This window comes from Alligator sinensis, unplaced genomic scaffold (genome assembly GCF_000455745.1).
Source record: "Alligator sinensis unplaced genomic scaffold, ASM45574v1 scaffold1408_1, whole genome shotgun sequence".
NCBI classification, from domain to species: Eukaryota; Metazoa; Chordata; order Crocodylia; family Alligatoridae; genus Alligator; species Alligator sinensis.
Window position 1 is genome coordinate 746008 of NW_005842519.1, and position 18531 is coordinate 764538.

The 18531-nt window shown below is 54.1% G+C and overlaps 1 protein-coding gene across 1 annotated transcript in view; it reads right to left on the bottom strand.

Annotated features, from left to right (window-relative positions):
* Positions 1-900: 900 nt before the first annotated feature.
* VAX2 (ventral anterior homeobox 2) overlaps positions 901-18531 on the bottom strand; it is a gene marked incomplete at its 5' end in the record, with an annotated part of 46665 nt that continues 29034 nt past the window's right edge. Inside the window, one exon of the mRNA XM_025213287.1 lies at positions 901-1592. Within this exon, the coding sequence (XP_025069072.1) occupies positions 1116-1592 (477 nt within the window). The remainder of the gene's footprint in view (positions 1593-18531) is intronic.

An 18531-nucleotide genomic window follows, 5' to 3' on the forward strand; every position in this document is an offset into this window, starting at 1 on the left:
TCTCCAGGGCTCTCGCATCCAGTGGTGTCACTTCTCCAAGTGCCGGCGCCAGTAGCTGGGGTGGGTGAGATGCAATGATCTGCAGAGGGCCTGGTCTTCATGCTGCCATACTGGACGCCCCCTTTTGCTCAGATGTCTGGGCATGGACCAGACGCACCAGCCCAGCCCTGCCGTCAGCCCTTGGGACTCAGCTATCACAGATTAAGGCAAGATGAAGCACAGCAGACCCTGAGTCCTGCGCTTATGCCCCCGAGGAGGCCACAGCACCTTGCAGACAGGAAACTGAGGCATAGGAGGGCAACCTACCCAGGTCCCTGCCCCCAGCTTAGGACTCGTGCTCTTCTGCATCCACTTCCCCTGCATTTGGGAGCATCCCCATTGCACAGGCAGGGGGGCACCGTGGGCCCAGGGTTGAGCCTGGCAGCAAGCAAAGCGGATGGTGACAGCTAATGCACTCCACGGTGCTTTGCATGGGGGGCAGAAACCCTGACTAGTGGGAGAAGAGAGCAGCGGACACAAGCTTTCGCCTCCAGAGCATCTGAGTGACTGGAGATGCCTTGCTGCTATTTGAGTCCAGCCTGCCCAAGTCCCTGAAAACCCATTCGTGCATCTAGTTCTGCATCTCGCCATCCTCACATCCATGACAGAGGAGCAGAGAGAAGTAAGAAGACCCTTCCCTCCCTGCCTGTTGCATGAGCTGTTTCTCAGGGACTTGAGCAAGCTGGAATAGGACCGTGCTTAGCTACTTAAGTCCACTTAGATGCCTCATAAGTGCAAAAGCATCTGATCCATGGGGTCAGCAAACCTCCAACCCTCCCAGCTCCCCCCCCTGGACCCGCAGCAAAGGACCAAGCCTCTACATCTCCCTACTGAGCCAGCAGCATCTCAGGCAGCGCGGTGCAGCGGTGAGGGCTGAACGAAGGGGGGTGCCCGGAGCCGTGTGTTTATTTCCACGGAGGGAACACGCAGACACACGCACGTACACACACGTGTCACCTGGACATTTGGTCTTTGAAATCCCACTTGCAGAACAGGAGCCCCACGAGGGGCAGACGGGGGAACACGGTGCATGGAGGCGGGGTGGGATGGGGAAACGCTTTGACACTCGGCTTTATTTAAGGGCTTGGCTTCTTGCTGGGTATCGAACTGTCTTTCTTCTCCAGCCGCGTATAAGGCTCGAAGGCGGAGCTGCCCAGTCCGTAGCCGCTAGGGAGGTCGTGGAGGGTGCCCAGAAGCGGGCCGCTGAAGCATAGCGGGGTGCCGGGGAGCCGGGGGGACGAGGCCGCGGCCAGAGACGGGACCCCCAGGCTGAAGCCGCCCGTCCCGGGGGGGCTGTTCCCACTGCTCACGCCGGGGGACGTGCTGCCCGACGTGGCCAGGCCGGCACCGTTCCCAGCCGCGGGGCCCAGGGCCGCGGCGCCGGCGGGGAGCAGGTTAGGTGCAGCTGGGACCGACAAGAGTCTGCCTTGCTCCAGCAGCCGCAGGATGTTGCAGGTGGCGAAGGACTCGGAGCTGGAGGACGAGCGCTTCTCGGAGTCCCGGCTCTGGTCCTTCTTCTGCTTGGTGCGCCGGTTCTGGAACCAGACTTTGACCTAGGCCAGGGCAGGGGGAAGAGGAGGTGCGGGTAAGGGAAGCAGGAGGGGGAGAGAGAGAAACGGGGCAGGGGGTGGGAAGAAAAGGGGCAAGAGATGCATTAGAAGGAGCCCCCCATCAGCAGGTGCATGGGCCAGCTGGTGCCTCCACCCTGCCCTGAGCCAGGACAATGCTGGGAGATGCAAGGGGATGGCAAGCAAGGTGGAAGCCAGATGCACCAGCAGAGCCGCAGCGCTCCCTTCTGCCACCAGCCACTGGCCCCACACTGGTCCTGCATGTCCCAAGTCTCTCCCAAGTGGACCCCAGGGACAGCCAGCATCTCCTGCCCTCAGCCCCTGGGTCCTGGCTGCACCCAGCTCCCCTCTGGCCTCGCTGCCTGGATCCTCATGCACCAAGACTCACTTTAGTCTGCCCTGATGAAGAAGACCTGGGAAGGGTGGTTAGATAGATAGATAGATAGATAGATAGATAGATAGATAGATAGATAGATAGATAGATGCATCAGTGAATGAGTAAACACAGGAAGTAATTGGGGATGGGTGGATAGCTTGTATACATATACCACCCAGGTATGTGGGAGAGCATATGACGATGGATGGATGGATAGATGGAAGTTATGGGGAGAGAGGGATAAGGGAAAGAAATGTATAGGTAGATATAGAAATTAGGACAATGATGGATGGATGGACGGACAGACAATCAAGCTTCATGCCTTGTTGTGTGTCTGATTCCCAGTCATCAGCTCAGACATTCAGCTGCTTCCACAGCCACCACCTGCAGCCCTCGCCTCCTCCACCGGCACAACAGAGCTGCCGTGCAGGCACAGGACCCAACCTCACCCCTTCCAGCAAGGAACTGGGGGGAATGGGCTGGACAGAGCCAGGAGCCTCCCAAGGTAGGAGCAGTGTCTACTGCAAGTCTCTCTTGGGGCAGAGCAGAGTCTGAGCACTCATGCACCAGCCAGGTGGGGTCAGGAAGGACAGCACCTGTCCACATCATGCCTGGCTCAGGTCTGCCTCTGATACCCATCACGCTGCAGCCAGCTTTGGGGAGGGAGCCCTGCACCGCCCTGACACACCAGGCCCTTGCACATTGGCGGGTGGTGCCCAGAGCTGCCACCAGCGTCTCTGGGAGAAGACTGTCCCCCTTTTAGGGGCAGGGGGACTTTCAGGGCATCAGTCCAGCACCTGCCCAGCAAAGCTGGCATCCCCAGGGACCAGGATGCCATCACAGGCTTCTCCTCCAGGCCTGGACAGCCCCCAGCACCTTGGGACCTAAACACCCTGAGGTCTCCATCTCCCTCTGCCAGATCCAGAGAAGGGTTTGGGAGTCTAACTCCTACTTGGAAGCCTCAATACCTTGTTATCTTTGTCTCTAAGTGACTTGGCCAAGGTCAACCAGGAGAGTCAGTGGCAGGGCAGGGAGTTGAACGCAGGCCCCTTAATCCACCTTATGAGCCCCCACATTCCCCAGTCTTTCCATGCAAACCTTTGGACAACAAAGCAGGGTCTTGCTAGGGCAGCTGAAAGATCCCAGGGAAACCCAGCAAATGACCCAGAGGCCACGAGCACAGCTTGGCTTGACCGCAGAGGTGCAGGGACAAATTTTCCTGCTAGCTTTGGCCCCTTGGGAGTGTTTCTTGGAGGTCCCAGTAGCTGCTCACCCTCCATCAGATTTGACCCTCCTGGGATCCATTCACACCCCTCCTGGCTCGTCTGCAGACTCTAGCAAGGGCAAGTGCAAAGCCCTGCATGTAGGAGGGAGCAATCCTATGCACCGGGGCAGGCGGGGGGTGACAGGCTGGGCAGCAGCTCAGCAGAAAAGACCCGCGGGGACAGGGGACAAGAAGCTGAACAGGAGCCAGCAGTGTGCCCTTGGTGCCAAGAAGGCTACCGGCATCCTGGGCTGCGTTGGTGGGAGTGTTGCCAGCAGATGGAGGGACGTTATACTTCCCCTCTATTCAGCACTGGGGAGGCCACATCTGGAGTCCTGTGTCCAGCTGTGGGCCCCCACTACAGAAAGGATGTGGACACGTTGGAGAATTGGCAACAAAACTGGTTGTGGGCTGGGGCACAAGACTGGTGAGGAGAGGCTGAGGGAAATGGGCTGATTGAGTCTGCAGAAGAGAAGACTGAGGGGGATTGAATAGCAGCCTTCACCTCCCTGCAGGGGGGCTGCAAAGAGGATGGAGCTGGGCTGGTCTCAGTGGGGGCAGGGAGGTGAAGGCTGCTATTCAATCCCCCTCGGTCTTCTCTTCTGCAGACTCAATCAGCCCATTTCCCTCAGCCTCCCCTCACCAGTCCTGTCCCCCAACCCCTCAACCATTTTTGTTGCCCTGCAATTTCCAGCAGCTGGTTTCGGGGGGAAGCGTGTTGTATACGCAAAAATATTTTGGTTGCACGAAGGTTTGAGTGTACAAGGCGTTGTTTGGATGTGTGTCATTGCCCCCGCACTGTTCAGGGAGACTGCCTGCAAGCTGACCGGCCCGGTGTGCCTGGAGAAGGGGAGCGGACAATGTGGGTCTTTCACTCTGAGGCTCCCCTTGGTGATTTGGCAGAGGCATGGGGCTGAGGGCAGGTAGGAGCCTTACACAGGGGGCCAGCTGGGTGGCACTAGTTGCCCCTGTGTTGGCCATCCATGTGGAGACATGATAGACTCCTCTCCAGTGCCTTGAGACACCAGCCTCTCCAGTTAGGGCCAGCACATTGGTGCGGCAGCTTGGGGTAACCACGGGCTCCCCCTGACCCTGCCTTAGTGCCCCCCCTTTCCATCAGTACCTCTGAGGTGCTGGGCACCATGGGCTGGGCTTCTCCGCACACCCGCGGCTTGACGTGGGCACACGGGGCCTTGGCTCAGCACTCAGGGAGTGAGGCTTGTCTCTAGATGAGCCTTACACCCTAAATCCTCCAGCCTCTTGCTGGGTTTCCAGGCCCAGCAGATTCCCTGCATGCTTTACACAAGGCCCCTGCCCTGGCTGCACGGGGGGCCATGAATAACCAGACCTGGCAGGTCCCCGCTGCCCCAGATATACAGCGAATACAGAGCATTGGCATAGGCATGGAGGGGACTTGGCCACCTGGAAACTAGAGGACTCGTGGGTCCCGTGGCTGCTGTCGTGCTGCATGTGCCGTGCCAGGGTCCTTTCTCCTCGGCCTGTAGCTGAGCTGTATTTACACACCGGGGCTTGCATTATAGCTGCAAAGAAGCACGTTCTTATAAGCCAGCTGCTACAAGGGCTACCTGGGGTAGGTCTGCACAACCAGTCCTGCCACGTCCGTGCATCCACGGCCTGATGGTCCCGGTCCTTATACAGCCCCCATTACCATGGTGTCTAGCAGGGATTAGGCGACTAGACCTTGGGAACCTCATTTGACCCTAATAAGATGAGCAGGAGCCAGCAGTGTGCCCTGATTGCCAAGGAGGCTAACGGCACCCTGGGCTGCATGAGTAGGAGTGGTGCCAGCACATGGTGGTCCTGCCATTAAACCTCCATGCCTAAAACACTACTATGCAGAGACACAGGCTATATTGTTGCTCCTGCTGTACCTTCCATGTAAGCATGCAGGATTTCACCGGGAATTAGGAATCATCGACATCCTAGAAAAGTGGGGCCCTCTGCAGAGTTTGCATCCAGTCCAATCCCTGCCTGAGGCAGGGTCAGCCCTGTCCAAACCAGCCCATTGCCCAACCTCTTAGCAAAACTACAGTCGCCCCTGACACAACAGCAGACATCACCCCCGAACCTGCCATAGGCAACGCAGGGGGACCAGGCGCCTAAATAGGAGTTTGGCATCTAATGTGAAGCTCAAAACAGGCTGCTCTTGGGAAATCACAGTAAGGGTGAAGAGGACAGACTTTAAAATAGTAAAGCCCGGTTTATGGTCAAGAGAGAAAAAACCAGGATGGGGGTCACTGATTAGGATAATTGCTTCCAAAAGTCCTCAGTGGTGGTGGATGATGCCACCACTGGACCCGATGACCCTGCGAGGTCCCTTCCAGCCCCTGACAGTCTATGAAGCTATGACAGAGCAAGGAGCAATGGCTCAATTTGCAACAAGGGAAGTTGTGAGGTTAGATCTTAGGAAAAACTTTAGTAAAGCACTGGACCAGGCTCCCCAGAGCGGTGGTGCAGTCTCCATCCTTGGAGGTGTTGAAGACCCGGGTAGACCAAGCCTTGGCTGGGATGATGGAGTTGAGGCTGGTCCTGCTTGGAGCAGGGGTTGCACTAGACGTGACCTCCTGAGCTCCCTTCAACCCTCCTTGTTTCTGAATCTATCATACTTAAATCCCAAGCATGCGGGGTGCTTGTGTCTCTTCAGCATTAAACCAAAGGTTCATGAGACCTGCTGTAAACTGTGCAAGGAAGACCCAGGAGAGACACCGGCAGAGAAGGACTAGGGAGTAGGTGCCGTGATTCCCTGGTTCCCCATGTGATTTTGGCTATGCCAGCGGCTACAAGTCCCAGCTCTGTGTTGGATGAGAGAAGAGCGCTTCCTTCCTAGGTTTGCTGCATTTAAATACAGGGGAAGGTCTCTTCCTTTTGTAGTTGTACAGCTTCTGGCACAGCAGAGGCCTCATCCCGGGTGCTGCATTTTGGCACTAGCACAATCCCCAGAATAAAACCAGGGATATTAGTGCAACAGCCCCAAAGGCAGGATGAGCACTGGGGCAAGGGAAGCTGGGTACGCTGAGCTCCAAGTACACGGCTTCTTGGGGCTGTGTGCATGCTACGGCCAGATCCACTGCGGGAGTCACATCTCTACGCGGACTCCGGCCACTGGACCTTGAAGCCCATGTGCCCTGGGTGAATGCTGCCAGAAAGTCAGGAACGGTGGCAGCGGACTGGTGTCTGCCCTCCTCAAACCCCAATGGGGCAGAGGTGCAAGCACACAGCCTGCGATTGCTCTTGGCAAGACCCTGAAACTACTTGCCACACAGTGGGTGTGTCTACACATGCATTTCTGCCAGCTTAAATTTACTGCACAGTAAGTGGGAATAGGGTGGCATCTACACATGCAGGTGCTAAGGCGCATTAACACTGTGCGTGGACTGACTTTGGACTAAAGTTAGTCTCAAGTATTTACTGCGCATTACACGTGTGCATGTGTAGACACATGGCCATACTGTGCAGTAATTTTGGTTACTGCGCAGTAAATGCTCGCGTGCCCGGGGGTCTGGAGAGCTGTGAGATCTCTCACTGGGGGATACGCTGCCTCCAAAACAGGCCGGGAAGGAAACAGCAGAGATGTAAGTGGATAAATGAACAAGCACTTCCCCCCACCAAAGTAACCCAGGTCTCAGCAAAGCCCACCCATGGGAAGACATCAGGTGGGATGGACACGGCACTGAACTGGGGTTTTGGAGGGCTGGGTGACCCCGGCCAGGTCCGTGTGTCTCTTGTCCCAGCCCAGGCCCAATGTGAGCTGCTTGGGACAGGGCTTGTCTCTTACTACATGTCTCTGCAGCATCGAGGGTCAAGGGGCCTCTATTTCTGTTGGGCTCCATAGGTGCTACCTCGATGCAAATGCAAACACCTCTGGGAGGATAGCCGAGCCACGCAGATACAACATGAGGACAGATCCGTGCAGCATCTGGCACGTATCTCACCTCCCGGGGGCTGACATTGCCGTCTGCGAGCTAGAAAGGCTCGTCAGAGCGATCTTTGAAACACCTCCAGTTACCACGTGGACTGCAGACCCCGTTCTCCCTCCTCTCCAACCCTGACCACAGCTTTTTTGACCTCTTGGCATGTTGTTACTAACCAAAGTAACTTCAGAGCAAGTCTTCTGTCTCCTTCTTACAGCTCTGTACAGCGCCAGACACATCAGGGCTAGGGATTCCCCCCACACCCCCATGACCAGTGCAGTACGTAATGGCCGTTGCAACAACTGCAGTAAGGATACCACTAAGTGGCTGCAGCCAGCATGTCTCTGGCCGGTGACTTATAGCTACCGTATTTTCTTGCATACAACACACACCATTTTTCCTCCCAAAACCGGCTGCTGGAAATCGGGCAAAATATGGCAACGGCAGTTTCTCCTGGCCAAAGTGAAAGGGACCAGAGCAATAAGCAGGCTCAGCTCCCTCGTTACTCCTGCGGCTGCTCCCTTATACCAGGAAAGAGTATTTCTTTTCTTCATCCTGACTTTTAAAAGCAAGATGTGCAGCTGATTCTGGGGTGGGATGTATGCGAAAAGATGTGGTATTTCTTACAGGATCTTAGAATAGCAGGGGCTGGAAGGGACCTGCATCTAGTCCAACCCCCTGCTTGAGGCATAATCAGCCCTGTCCAAACCCTTCCAGGCAAATCCATCATCTAAACTCGTTGTAAAACTACCGTCAATCCACACACAACAGGAGATGCAACATCCAAACCTGCTACAGAGAAAGCAGGGGACTGCGGTAGCCAATGCCCTGCTTCTATAAAAAGTTGTTAATGTATACTTGAGAGACTGCCCTCGCTACAGAGGAAGGCAAACCCGCCCCCAATCTGCACCAATCCGAGTAGGGGGGAAAATCTCTTCCTGCCCCAATGCAGCATCGGTTTGACCCTGAGCAGAGGGGCAAGACCCTCTAGCCAGGACCCTCCAGGGGTGAGTCCCAGCAAGAGCATTGGCACAGCCCAGACAAAATCCCCAGCCAACACCCAACTAATCCTGCAAATTAATCTGAGTAGTTGCCTTTCGGAGTTAACAGCAATACATGTTAGAGTGCACCCTCAGTAAGTTTGCAGATGATGCCAAGCTTTGGGGAGCAGTAGATATGCTGGAGGGTAGAGCTAGGATTCAGAGAGACCTCGACAAATTAAGGATTGGACCAAAAAATAGCATCATGAGGTTCAACAAGGACAAGTGCAAAGTCCTGCACTTAGGAGGGAGCGATCCCCTGCACCGGTGCAGGCGGGGGGCAACAGACTGGGCAGCAGCTCTGCAGAAAAGGACCTGGGGTGACAGGGGACAAGAAGCTGAACAGGAGCCAGCAGTGTGCCCTTGTGCCAAGAAGGCGACCGGCATCCTGGGTGCATCGGTAGGAGTGTTGCCAGCAGATCGAGGCATGTGATTCTTCCCCTCTATTTGGCACTGAGGAGGCCACATCTGGAGTCCTGTGTCCAGTCGTGTGCCCCCTGCTACAGAAGGATGTGGACACATTGGAGAGAGTCCAGCAAAGGGCAATGAAAATGGTTGGGGGCTGGGGGACAGGACTGGTGAGGAGAGGCTGTGGGAACTGGGCGTATTTAGTCAGCAGAAGAGAAGACCGAGGGGGATTGAATAGCAGCCTTCACCTCCCTGCAGGGGGGCTGCAAAGAGGATGGAGCTGGGCTGGTCTCAGTGGTGGGAGATGACTGGACAAGGAGCAATGGGCTCACGCTCCAGCAAGAGAAGTTGAGGTTGGATATTAGGAAACACTTTCTCCCAAGGAGGGTGGTGAAGCACTGGACCAGGCTCCCCAGAGAGGTTGTCGCATCTCCATCCTTGGAAGTTTTAAGACCCAGCTAGACAAACCTTTAGCTGGGATGATGTAGTTGGGGCTGGTCCTGCTTGGAGCAGGGGCTGGACTAGATGTGACCTCCTGAGCTCCCTTCCAGCCCTCCTTGTCTGTGATTCTGTGGGTCTAAGTGATGGTCAGCTGGATCCAGCTACCAACCAAGGCAGCTACTGGAGGTGGAAGGCCTCACTTACTGCCCTTGAGGGCAGAGAATGGGCTTGTTCATCCCTGCACAGCACCTGGGGGTGTTTCAGGGGGTCTCCAGCCTCCCCCTGCCCCTCCGGGTCCCATCGTCACCTGGGAGCGCAGCGGCGGTGAAGCCGTCTGGGAGGTTTTATTTTCAACCCACCTGCTGCGAAGCCCAGCGACAACCCTCTGTACCCCGTTCGCGGGGGGCAGAGAGGCTGTGAAAAGGGTCTTGCTGGCATGAGCAGCTTAATTAGGCATCTTCGATGAGGGAAAATAAAGGCTGAATGAATCATTATTTCCTGTCTTTCCTGCCTGTAAAAAGCTTGTTCCCCTTTACGCCTCAGCTCTGCTCCTCACTGGCCTTCCCATGAATTGCTTGGTGGGAGAGGGAGCGGGGGAAATTACATCAAATAAACAATGAAGGGGACGAGATAGGCCGGGAGAGCTCTGAAATTACTGTCACAGCTCTCCGCAACACCCGCCCGCCTGCCCAGCCCTCCAGCACGGTGTGAGCCACAGCCATCCAGCCTGCATCGGTGCCTGGCTCGGGAGAAATACACAGCAATTACCCCACGGCCCTAACCAGCGGTTACAGTAATAGGAGTGCTCATATGTCCATTTAGTGGCCTCTGAAAGCCTGTTTTTGTGAGCTGGCAAGCGGAGCGCTCGGGAAACACAGCTGGAGATTCCTCAAGGGCTATTATAGCTGAGCCACCTGCTGGAGTCTCACATCGACATGGGACGGCTCCCGGGGGGGCTCCATTAGTGTGCGTGTGCACATGTGTGTGCACATGCATACATATATGTAGATGTAGATGTATTTGTGTCATATATGTGTATATGTATATATATGTGCATGCTTATGTGTATGTGTTATATGCATTGGTGCATATGCATATATATGTACATGCATATATATGTATGTGCATATATATGCATATGCATATATATGTATGTGCATATGTATTTGTGTTATATGTATTTTTGTATGCATATGTATATGGACACAAACATTTGTGCAAATATGTTCATATGTGTGAATATCTAACATGCATATGTGCAATTATGTTCATATGTGCAAATATGTAACGTGTGAATATGTAATTCTGGGAGGTTGTATAGTTATTGTGTGTATGTGTGTACATGTGCATGTCTCTGTGCACATGCATATACATGTACATGACTTGAGAAAGTGGTTTAATAATTATGTAACTCTGGGAGGTTGCATAGTTATTGTGTGTGTGTGTATGCGCATGTCTCTGTGCAAATGTAGGTATGTGTACATGACTTGAGACAAGTGGTTTCATAATTAAAGGCAATATGCCTGTGCACATGTGTGTGTACACTCCTATTCACATCAATATACCTACTTGTATGCACAGCAATATATACTATATGTGTGTACTATATGTGTGTATGTGAATGTCTAGTATGTGTGTGTGTATATGTGTATGTATGTATGAATAAAAATTAAGAACTTGACATATAAATCTATATCACCACTCTTATGTGTGTGTGTGTGTGTGTGTGTGTGTGTGTGTATATATGTATGAGACTTCAGCAAGCGGATAGCTTTCGAATATGCATATAAATACCATACACATACATGTTACAGGGGTGTAGGTTGTAACAGTGCTGGTCTAAGGACATAGGCAGACAAGATTCCTTGGGTGAATTTGATATCTTTTATTAGACCAACCCAAATAGTTGAAGAATAGTTATTAAGCAAGCTTTCGGGTTCAAAAACCCTTCGTCAGGCTAAGGAAGTTTCAGCAGTTGGTGTGTGCTCTTCCTGGATACATGCACACACACACTCACATATGATGTGTCATAATATAATATAATATAATATATATATAATATATATAATGTATGGATATGTTGTGTGTGCACATATATATTATAGCTATCATAACTGATCTTTGTGTGTTGGGGGGTATTTATTTCTAGGCAGAAGGCGAGGAGGTAGAACCACTTCACTGTTATATGTGTCTATAGAAATGTACGTGTGTGCATATCTGCATGCACGTGTACATGATGTCTATGTATAAAAGTGTGTGTATGCCATGTGTCTTCTGTGTACATATGTGTGTACATTATGTATTTCCTCCTATGACAGAGTAACAGGCCTTGTGGATGTGGGAGCAGTGAACGTGAGCTGCCTCAGCTATAGCAGGGCTATCAACACTATCCCTCATGGTATCCTTATTAGTGAGCTAAGGAAACCTTTCTCCTTCTGCAATCCCTCGCAGTCACAGATGATTATCTTCCATGCCTGTCTCACTTGTGGGTCTGAAAAGCTAAGGAACCAGAGATTTGATGGAAGGACAGTAAAGTGGGTGCATAACTGGTTGGATCATCAGGGTCAAAGAGTAGTCACCAATAGCTCAAGGCCTATCTGGAAGGACGTATCAAGAGGGGATCCCCAGGGTTGTGTCCTGGGTTTGGTACTCGCCTGGATCTTCATGAATGACCTGGAGGATGGAGTAGAGCGAACACTTAGTGAATTTGCTGATGATACCAAGCTGCGCAGGGCAGCAGACGCTGCGGGGAACAGGCATGGGCTGAAATCAATTGTATGAAATTCGTAATGCTAAATGCAAAGTCCGATGAGGTGGTGTTCTCCATGGGAGCGGTATAGACCTGCCCTGAGACCCCAGCTCAGCAAAGCAGATGTATTGATTCCAGCACTGAGGTGCTCTTGGACTTAATAATGTGCCCTTCAATGCTCTCCTGGACGTGAGATGTAAGCGGCATGACTGAGGTCCCACAGGGAGTCTGTGGCAGAACACACAGCTGGGGCCGGGGCAGAGATGGGATTATAGGAAACCAACCAGGAAACATGAAGCTGACAGGTCTGAATGAATCACGTATGAAGTTTCTCCCTTTAATCAGAGCAAAAGGCAAAGGAGCAAGCAGCATCTGTGGGGAAGTATAACCCCGGTTACATTTAAAATTGCCTCCTGGCTGATTGTCCGAGGGCTTCTAGTCAATCGGGGGCAAGGGGGATGTTTGAAAAACAAAAAGCCTGGTTGATTTTTAGCCTAGAGTCCCTTCATTCTCCACCTGAGTCCTCATGAGCTGGCCCAGAGATCACACTCACCGCACCAGCTCTTTGCAAGCTGGGAGTCGCACCGAATGCTAGCATTTCCCACCCAGTGGACACGTCTACACATGTGCATTTACTGCACAGAAACTGAAATGACTGCACAGTACTGGCGCGAGTCTACACATGCACACCCATACTGCACAGGAAATATATGGCAACTTGGGTTGACTTGAGTGTAAATTTGATACCTGCATTATGCAGGTAACAAATTTGCACTCAAGTCGGCCTAAGTTGCCATATTTATTATGGCGGGTATCAAATTTACGCCCAATTAGTTACTGCGCAGTAACGCACGTGTAGACACCTTACTGCACAGTAACACTGTGTGTGTGGGACTAAAGTTAGTCCCAAGTCAGTCCACACACAGTGCTAATGCGCTTTAATGCTTGCATGTGTAGATGCCAGCCTATTCCCGCTTACTGAGCAGTAATTTACTGCATAGTAAATTTAAACCAGCATAAATGCACGTGTAGACATGTCCAGAAGGAGTAAAGACCCAACTGTCCCCCGGACCTGCACTCTGGTGACTTCAGGAGGAGGAAGTGTCACTTGTGGGTGAGACACGGGGTGAGAGGGCAGGAGATAAGCTTCCAGAAGTGGGAAGCCAGGTCTATCTCATCATGTAGGAGCATTGGGCTGGGAGGGGCATCCTAGGTCAACAAGCCCAGGTGCCTACCTCCACCGACTGGAGAGATCCCAGAATCCCCAGAACAAACCCTCGCATGCAGCTACAAGGCCCCAAGCCCCAATCACCCACCAGCAGTAAAGCATAGGTGAGAGCACGGCACTGCTAATGTCCCGTCGCTGCAAAGGCCTCTTCTCCCAGGACCAGGGGGTAGAAGGGACCTCACGAGGAGTCCAGCCCCTGCTCCGGGCAGGGTCACACCTGGCTAAAGCACCCCAGCCAAAGAAAGACCCATGTAACCTGCTCTTGGACATATCCAGGGATGGAGGCTCCACCACTTCTCCAAGTGGGACCACCCCCAGAGTCGGAAAATGCCTTCAACGCTCCAGCCTCAGTTTCCCCCGCTGCAACTTGAGGCCTTGCTCCTAGTCCCGACGCCTATGGCTGCAGAGGAAAGCCCATCTCTTTCCTCTCTATCATCACCCTTCAGCTATTAGATGTCTGTTATCAAATCCCTCCTCCCTTTTCTCTTCTCTGGACTCTCCCCATCTGACTCACGCTCGCAGTGGGTCCGAACATCACAGGGGTGCATGAACATGGGTGATTATGCCGCTATCCCTGGTAGAGATCAGCCTAAACAGAGATGCCGTATGGATTTAACCAAACTACCCGTGAGCAGGGAGCAGGGAAGGGGGTTGTGGGGGGGACAAATTTCAGGTTGTTGCTGACACTTTCCATGTAATATAGTGAATTCCAGCCCGCACTGCGTTGGATCGGAAAGCAGGGGGTGAAAAATTCATTGACGTTTCTTCCCACTCAAGGGAACCCCCCCCCCGACTCAATCTGCCATTGAATTGTGGAGGTCCCAGTCTGCTCGCACACGGCGCTTTTCTGCACAGCTACTATTTGTTTGTCTGGAAAGCAGCAGGGCGGCCCAAAATTGCAGAGCCAGCCTCTGCGGCCCGCGCGGGCTGAATAGCCTAGCTGGAGTCTCGGCACTGAAGGGGAGCGAGCTGCAAAGTGATGTGAATTTTTAATATGTAAGATCATGCGCTCTGCATGTGTGGGGCATTGTTAACTCAGCGCCTTGCAATGCTTGACAATTTAACCTCCCCGCTGCCTTGTGCAACAGGTAACGTCCTATTAGCGCCATGATCCAGATGGAGAAGCGGGTGCAGAGGAGGTGAGGGGACCCAGCGAGGTCGCACGGGGGACCAGGCAGAGCTGGGAATAGAAGATGGCTCATTGCTACCCAGCTGCTCTGGCTATGAATGTCTCACTTTTCTCCTGTCTATGCTTGCTGTGCTGTCCCGGCTCCCTCCCGAAAGCAGCTTCGATGCCTGGACCTTCCCCATTGAGTCTGTGGTAGAAGATGGGCATGGATCCACCTCTCCAGAGCCCCTGGCATGTGGCATTTCTCCTCCATCTCCAGCGCTCCCTTCCCGCTGATGCTCTGAGCTGGCACCACCTGCCCGCCGGGTGTATGTGGCCTGGGTAAAATCTGGGCCATTGCTGTCAGCGCAAAGCCCAGCAAAACTGTCAATACAAATGGTAGGCGGGTGGGTCATCCTCCTCCTCAATGCCTCTCTGTGACTCAGTCCTGGGGGTAAATGCCAGGGTGTTAATGTTACCGGATGACGTGTTACACTGGGACGATGGTGTTACACTGAAGTCGATGCGCGGATGGGTTTTAAGAGGCTGGAGCAGGGTGGAATAAAGAGCATCACAGCTGCCATGTCGTGCGTCAGACCCTAGGTCCATCTTGCCCATCTCCTGTGGCTGGAAGGGAGAGTCCGACCAGGGTTTTTCCACTGGTCCGAAGGGTTTTTCCACTGCTCCTCTCTCCCTTGCAGCCTCCGGCATTTAAAGCCTGGGAAGTTCTGCTGCAGAGGCCGTGCCTTTCCCTCCCACGCTGATGCCCCTTTCCTCCTTCTCTGCACCTTCTCTAGCCCTTCCCTCTCCTTTTGGACCAAACCAGGTCATTTGGGCACCCGAGGTCACTTAGCTGCCGAAGAGAGGGAACGAAATCCCGGTCTCGGTGTTTTTTACTCAAAGCTCCTCGGAGAACTTCAGCTTCCAGCTTGTATTAAAAAAAATGTTGGTTTCTCACTGCACCCAGGCAAATCACTGCCTATTTGGATCCCTGGATGCCCTGACAATCAGGGATAAATTCCTCTGGGTTCCCCGCACTGCTGGGTTTCCCAGCGGGGATGGGACGATGGAGGAAGCAGGGGATACAGAAAGCAGAGGTTGTCCTCTTTTTGTCATTGCATCTGGGGCTGGCTGGTAGCAGGGGGGCGGCCGATGCAGAGGGTAAATTCCCTCTCACCCCGTGTCTCACCCACAAGTGACACTTCCTCCTCCTGAAGTCACCAGAGCACAGGTCTGGGGGACAGTTGGGTCTTTACTCCTACTGGGCGTGTCTACACGTGCATTTATGCCGGCTTAAATTTACTACTGATGCAGAGGGTAAATCCTGCTTTGCCCCCAGCGCTCGCTCCAGGCAGCTCAGGACGATGCATCGTGCAATGTCTTAAGGCTGCTCGGTGCAAAGAGACGAGGCAACCGGTTGGCACTGGGGTGGAGGCCTGGTCCTCCATGGTACGGCCCCAGTAGTGCAGGGTGAGTCTCCTTGGGCCTGACCAAGGGCTGCTTGTGATGGAGACATGGCTACCCCAACCCATTGCTGAGTCCTGATCTCAGACCCCGCCAGACTCCGTGATAGCCCTGTCTCTCCTAGGAAAACAAGCCCCAGGAGCATACGGGGTCCTTATTCCCATTCACGAGCCAGGCCTTCCCTAGCACTGGCATCTGGAACAGCTGCTCAAATGGGTCCATGCACCTCCAAACCAAGGGGGACATATGTCAGATGCCCCCAAAAAGGGCCAAATGATCCATCCTGACTTGGCTAGCGCCAATCTCAAGTCACATCCCCAAAATCAGCGGGGTCTCTCCTGAGCTCAGCTGTGTTGGCCTCAATCCGGAGTAACCGCTCTGATCCCAGAGGTCACCCCATCCCCGTGCCTGGACGGGAGGGAGCACGGTTCACCAGCGTTCGCTTTGTTCCCCAATGTACCGCGGAGGCTGACCTTCTCCGCGAGTCACAGAAACACAGAGAAGGGACCTGCGGAGGTCACGTCGAGTCCAATCCCCTGCCTGAGGCAGGATCGGTCCTTTCCAAACCAGCCCGGACACATCCATCATCTAAACGAGCTTCAGAAAAAATGCCGTCAACCCTGACGCAGCACCAGGCATCGCACCCGACCCTGCCACGGGGAAAGCAGGGGACCAACGTCATGCATCTATAAAAGGTTGTTAATATATGCCCATGAGACAATCCCTCGGCACTGGACTTATCGCTCCCCTGATACGTCTCCATGGGCCAAATCGGCACTGCCTGACCCCTACCAAAACCCCTTCCCCGGTGCTGGGGTTAGCAATACCAGTCTGACTTCTCTTTCCCCATCACGTCCGAACTGAGCCCTGCGCTCCCCTTCCCATCGGATCCTGGCTGCTGGGGACACGATGCCCGCAAGCCGTGTTGGCATGACTTTGCCCCTGGTGATGGCAAGGGCGCGCTCCACGCCCGGGCTCTCTGCAGCTCACCTGGGCCGCAGCGGTGCCCGGCAGGGAGCAGGCGGCTCATGAGCGGGGCAGAAGGTGAACACGTGGGACTGGGATTTTTTTTTTTATGCCTGTTATTATTTAACGGGCTGCCCTGAGAATGACCCCGCAGCTCTCCCGCTCCCGCGCCCGGCGCTCCTCAGCTGCTTCCTGCGTCTGAGCTATTCATAGCCTCCATCCGAGGCCATTTTATGACCCGAGGCGACTACTCGGGGATTAGCTCCTATTTCCAATCAGCTGACGACGGTGGCGGCCAAGGGGGGAGGTTGCACCCATGCCCGCTGCTGCAGCTGCACCCACCCTGCAGAGCCCTGTCCTGCCTGCACCCCGCCATGCCGGGCTTTATCCTGAGCACCCCCAGCTCCCACGGGCTCCAGGGGACCGGGCCCTGCGAACGGTGTGAGCGAGCCAACCTTCCCATGGGGTCAGCGGGGTTGGAAGGAGGAGGCCGCTTGCGGCTGTGAAGTGGAGCCAAGAACAACAGTCTCATTCTCCTGGGTCCTGATGGCAAACGTCCCAAGGGACCCAGAGCACTGAGCCATGCGGGAGAAACGCGGGGGATTAGCTGGGGTGACCGGGGCTGGGAAGGATTGGGGCCGGCGGGCTTAGCAGCGGGGGCTGGTTAACTTTGGACCGGGGTTGTGCATTGCACCAGTTGGCATGGAAAGCACACGGCAGCCCTGGGTATCAGAAGCAGAGCTGAGCTGACCTCTCAGGCTCTGGCTTCCCCCGTTTTGGGTCCTCCAAAGCCATCTCTGCCTGGGAAATGACAGCTTCCACACCCCGCCAAGACCTGCAACAGCGGTGGGGGGGCAGAGAAGCAACACGGGGAAATCCCATTCCTTGAAATATTTGGGCCCCAAAAATGGATGCAAGCCCAGGGTTGGATGGAGGGTCCGGATCTGTCTCTTGAGATGGAAGAAGCCAGGATTCATGGCCAGAAGCTCTAGTTTATGGGTCCTTGAATTGTATTCAGAGAGAAGTGGCGCTGGTAGAGACCCCCAGATGTCACATCTAAGCCCACCCCGTGCCAGAGGCAGGGTCAGCCCTGTCCAAACCAGCCCCGATGCATCCAAAATCCAGCTCAACACAGCCATAAGACATCCCACCTGAACCTGCTACAGGGAAAGCGGGGAAACCACTGCAGACAACATCCTGTTGTTGCAAAGGTTGGTCAGAGATCCCAGGAAGAGGCCGTGCCCCCTGCTACAGAAGAAGGCAACCCCAACGCCCTCCCCACCAAGTCCATCCCAATCTGACCATAGGGTAACATCCCTTCCTAACCACAACTATGGTGTCGGTCTGACCCTAAGCAGAGGCAAGACCCTCCAGCCAGGACCCTCTGGATTTAAGTCCCAGCAGAAGCATTAGCACAGCCCAGTCCCCATCCCCAGCCTGGGCAGTAGCAGCACCCAGTGCATCTGGAGGAGGCTTAAAAACCCCTGACACAAGGGGCAGAAAGAGGGGAAGGGATCATCAGCACAACCCAGAAGCCTGGGACATCCCCACAGCAGAGCACGGACATCGCTGCTCCTGGATCATCCCTGCCCAGTGCTCGTCCCACCTCTCCTTGACACCTCCAGTGATGGAGAGTCCTTGATGGGATCCGCTCAGGTGCTGGCTTTGGTCTTGCAAAGCTACTACCCCTACAAGTCCTACTTTGATCTTGCAAAGCTACTACCCCTACTAGTCCTACAAGGTTTTGCAAAACTGGAATCTGCTCCATGCAATTAGGTTCCCCAAACCAGCTCCTTTTGCCCTGCTGAGCTGAGGAGGCACATAGGAGAACAGGCATGGGTGGGGGGGGTTGCTACCTGCTCAGGCCAGCCCGCAGGACTTCAGCCACCCCTTTGGCAACATATGCAACTAACTCCAAAGTCCCCGAAGCTTCAATGGCATCAGCTGT